This window comes from Arachis ipaensis, chromosome B9 (genome assembly GCF_059453495.1).
Source record: "Arachis ipaensis isolate K30076 ecotype BB chromosome B9, ASM5945349v1, whole genome shotgun sequence".
Classification (NCBI taxonomy): domain Eukaryota; kingdom Viridiplantae; phylum Streptophyta; class Magnoliopsida; order Fabales; family Fabaceae; genus Arachis; species Arachis ipaensis.
Genome location: NC_142444.1, coordinates 16,492,678 through 16,497,064, shown reverse-complemented (window position 1 = coordinate 16,497,064; position 4,387 = coordinate 16,492,678). Strand labels below are relative to the sequence as shown.

Here is a 4,387-nt window from a genome sequence, read left to right as displayed (position 1 = left end):
CACTTAAACATATGCATTCAACACCGTGAAATTGAAATAGTGACAATTTCATGGCAATTGAAACCTTTATTTTTTTTTTTTGTATCTTGAATGATACACGTGCAGCAAAGATATTATGCAGTGCCTGGAAAATCAAATTGGGCTTGTTGATCATTTGGCATAATTTCATTGCCAACAACAATGTAACTGAATTTGTCCCAAAAAATTTATATTAATCAGCATCTTGAAGTAGCCAAAAAAAAATGCAGAAATAGGTAAAATAGTAGACTAATGGTCTTCAATGCAGCATACTAAATTACTAACAATCCCTAAAAACAATATGAAGAGTTATAAAGTCACAACAACTACAAAACACAAGTTTTGGGCATCCTATAAATTTGAAACCAAAATTTTCAATTATACTATTGCAATATCCTCAAGGGTTCAGGTATCGTGTCGCCCACATAGCTAGGTGCCAATCATTCTTCTTATCAGGAGACATTCCACTATATGGATATTTATTCTCATCCGGCGTTTTATTGAGGTCATATGACAGCATCGAACCCTTTTGTCCAGCAGAATCAGCCTCTTCAAAGTTATCGGAGGAGACAACAGCCTCTTTCTCCACTGAATCCGGAACCACCTCCCCCGTTTCTACCGATGCCTCCTGAATCTGGGATCAAGCTAACCCTGAGAGGTACATCATAGCCAAATATAAGCACAGAATATCCAAAATTAGTGTATGAACATAATCATACTAATTCAACAACCAAAAAGTTGATAATCTTACGTTCCCATAGTCGTTCAAGTCCATGTTCTATGAGTTTGAATTCCTCTCGTGCTGCAATATCCAGTTCAACAACAAAAGTATTTTCATAGCGTACCTGCACAACATACCACCAAGATAATGTAGAAAAACTTTTTGCAAAAACCTGAGCTAACCATCTGTCCCATGCCCTTTCTGCATATACACAGTGTGCTGCCTGCCTATAGTGCAATAATGTTGCCTTGCGGGAGCTTTTCAACCAGAACCCCAAAACAAGAAAACCATAGATTCACAATGCAACAAATCCCCAAAAAGTAAAACGATAAAGAAAAGGAAAACTTTAATCAGTTCAAAAAATAGCCTTAATCTCATGCTTAGCTGCATGTTCCAAAACATAGCCATACCAATTGAAGAAAGTTCAGAAAAGAAATGCAGCACATAGCTCAAAGATCACAAAAACCAAAAGCTCAATCAGTAAACATCCCAATCTCCAGTAACCATTGTAGTGCCACAAACTAACGTCAAGAGCAACCTTCCCCCAGGTACTGCAGCACCTCAACCCTGTACTACTAAACCAACGCAGGAAAGAACTGCCTCATTGCCACTAAAATTGCAGCCCCTTACTGCCAGATCACTACATGCTGCTGCAAGCCACCACTTCTCTTTCATATATCATCATACCATATATGAATATGTAACAGCTACATTCAATCTGCTCCAATCTGCATGCCAGCACTGTTGCATTAGAGTAGCTAAAAGGCTGCTGGTTGTGCATGGTTTCGGTGGCAGAAGTGGAGCTGTCCAGACCACTGATGTGTGGTTGGATGAGAACTCTTTCCTCCTCGAGCAAATCTTTTCTTCCTCCACATTTCATCCCCTCCATTTATTCTTGTTCGATCCCATTACTTTCACAACTTATAGATTTTATCCAGAAGAGAATGCCCTTCTTGTTGCAACTTAGTAATTCTTTTATGGATACGGATATACCTTCCTAAATATCTTTCTAATACTTTTCCTTATAGTTAACACAACCCTTCTAAAACTTTTTGCAAGAGGGTTTATATTATATGATTGAGTACGACTATAGGGTCTTTATTATATGCTATTTTCTTCTAGTAAACATATCTCATCAAGTTTATCTTGCTATACAAAATACAATTAAACTACCCAGCCTCAAAAGTGATTCGCCTTAATGACTCAAATTTATTAACTCTAGAAAGCAAATATCATGGTTCAGTTTTATATACTTTAGATAAATAGCAAGGAAAATTTAAACAATTTTACCTTCACCTCGTCAAGTATTTCTTGTGATAACCATGTTTCCGTACTTGTTATAAACTCAAACCTAAATTTAGCCCGGTACTTTCGGTCCCAATGAAGCATTTCCTAAAATTTAAACATAACCATGTGAATATGGGTTTCATTCACGAATAAGAAAAGGATTTACAAAATTAAATCGGGCAGCGGCAAACAAACCCTCATCATTGATCCCGGGGCATAACGAATGGCTCGAAAGAGGTGACTGTGTCCAGAGAAGGCATCCAACCATGATTGTATACGGGACTCTTTGAATCACAACTGCCTTGCAAATGAGATTGCATCCTCCAACGAAGAGAAAGGAGACGCATCTATCATCTTCTCTGCGAACCAACGGCTTCTGGAAATGAGAAAGAAGTCTCTGCTCTCCAATTTTCCTGAAAGTCAACGGATATATAAAGAATGTCCAAGGACAGTATAAAAACGTGATCGTAGGAAGACTTGAAGGAGAGGGTACAACATTGTGAAGACCCAACTAGATAAGAGAATTTTATATGAAAGGATAAATTTTAAAGAATCTAAGAAAACTCATTCCATTCAACCTACTGTCTAATGGTATACTGTCTAATGATATGACTAAAATACACTCCACTAAATACAACTTAGTATTTTAGGAATCGGCTGCCTCATCACAATCTTCAACCCCGTCGGTAATGGTCTCCTCTAAGTCGCCGTCTCTTGTCAACCGCAGGCCTTCGACATCAAATTCAGGCAAGCTAGTCATACAGGATTGTGGATGAAGGTCGACCTCACAATGTTCATAATCTTCGCCCATGTCAAACAAATCTCTTGGCTTCACACGGACTACTACACTCCATCCGCTCTCCACCTCATCCTTCACGTAGAACACAAGGCGCGCCTCAGATGCCAAGATGTACGGCTCATCGTCTTCATGTTCACCGGTGTGAATCGGCATGGCAAAATTGACACAGGTGTGGCCCAAAACGTCTTGTCGGATGCCTCTCCCCGACGTGGTATCTGCCCAAAGACACTTGAACAAGACTACAGTGAATTGACCACTGTAATTAAGCTCAATGATGTCTACTAATCTCCCGTAATACGAGACACCGCCAACAGCAACATTGGCATCCCGTTTACTTGCATAACTTCTAGTATCCGAAGTGACATAAACTCCGCTATTCTGTGTTTTCATCCCTTCCTCCCTTGACATGGTCCTAAATTTAAATCCATTGACGTTGTACGCCTGATAGCGTTTGGCCTGAGCAATTGGACCGTAGGCGAGCCACTGCAACTCGTTCGAATGATTGGTGCTTCCAAATGGGACCTGGCATTGAAACATTAGATGCAAGAAAGCACCAAAGGGTAGTAGGATCCTCGGATTTTAGAGATTACCTCATGCCTGAGCCAGTTTGAAAATCCTCTGTGCACAACACTATCTATGTGAGACTGGGACCTTGTTTTACTTCGCAGTTTTCTCTTTGTGATGGCTCTGTACTCACTGTGCACACAAAAGGATACTTCAAGTTTAGTACCATCAATACCAAATTGGCTCATTGTATAATTTTAGAGCCTAAGCTCTGTACGTACTCTAAGAATTTCTCTGCAGCAATGCAGTTAACCAGTACATGACGATGTGCTTGAAGCTTTTCGGTTGGACTTAGTGTGAAAAATGAAGCTGCCCCGACTGCCTTTCCAACCTCTGGGAACATGTTGGCAATCTCGCTCGGCGGAGCATCACTCGGACGGTCGTCAACGCGGTTGATCCTAGTCTCGACGTTATCTAGGTATCTTGAACAGAATGTGAGAATCTCCTCGGATAGGTAGCCCTCTGCAATCGATCCTTCCGGTTGTGCCCTGTTACGCACGTACTGCTTGAGACGACATAGGTACCTTCGAGAACATAACATAAATTACTAGGTGACATATATCCTAATAAAACAGGCCGAGAAAGCCTAAGTAGATCTTTACCTCTCGATTGGGTACATCCACCGGTAGTGCACTGGGCCACCGAGACGTACCTCCTTGACCAAATGCACCGTTAGATGAACCATAACTGTGAAGAAGGAAGGTGGAAATATCATCTCCATGTGGCACAGAGTATGGACCACACGATCCTGAAGGAGAGGAAGTTGTTGAGGATCTATGGATTTACTACATATTAGTCGGAAAAAGGCTGATAAATCAGCCAAGACGGCGGAAACTAGGGTGGGCAATACGTATTTTGACGCAATTGGCAACAGATGTTCCATTAGAACATGGCAGTCATGACTCTTCAAACTAAATAACTTGCGCTGTTTTAAGTCAACACAGCGAGAGATGTTGCTAGAGTACCCGTCTGGAAAGACCACATTCTTGATGGTCCTA

At 40.9% G+C, this 4,387-nt stretch overlaps 1 protein-coding gene across 1 annotated transcript; it reads right to left on the bottom strand.

Annotated features, from left to right (window-relative positions):
* Positions 1 to 2,672: 2,672 nt before the first annotated feature.
* On the bottom strand, positions 2,673 to 3,732 carry LOC148543868 (uncharacterized). The gene is made up of 3 exons (XM_088498044.1): positions 3,611 to 3,732; positions 3,416 to 3,521; positions 2,673 to 3,347 (listed from the first exon to the last, which is right to left on the bottom strand). The coding sequence occupies exons 1-3, from the start codon at positions 3,730 to 3,732 to the stop codon at positions 2,673 to 2,675; spliced, it is 903 nt and encodes a 300-aa protein (XP_088354170.1).
* Between the last annotated feature and the right edge of the window lie 655 nt (positions 3,733 to 4,387).

What these genes read in the sequence shown, in the direction of transcription:
- LOC148543868 (XM_088498044.1), bottom strand. Translation starts at nt 3,732, where the DNA reads ATGTTCCCAGAGGTTGGAAAGGCAGTCGGGGCAGCTTCATTTTTCACA. An exon ending in GCTGCAGAGAAATTCTTAGA is followed by an intron (nt 3,522 to 3,610) that starts GTACGTACAGAG and finishes TTGTGTGCACAG; the next exon opens with TGAGTACAGAGCCATCACAA. An exon ending in CAAACTGGCTCAGGCATGAG is followed by an intron (nt 3,348 to 3,415) that starts GTAATCTCTAAA and finishes TTTCAATGCCAG; the next exon opens with GTCCCATTTGGAAGCACCAA.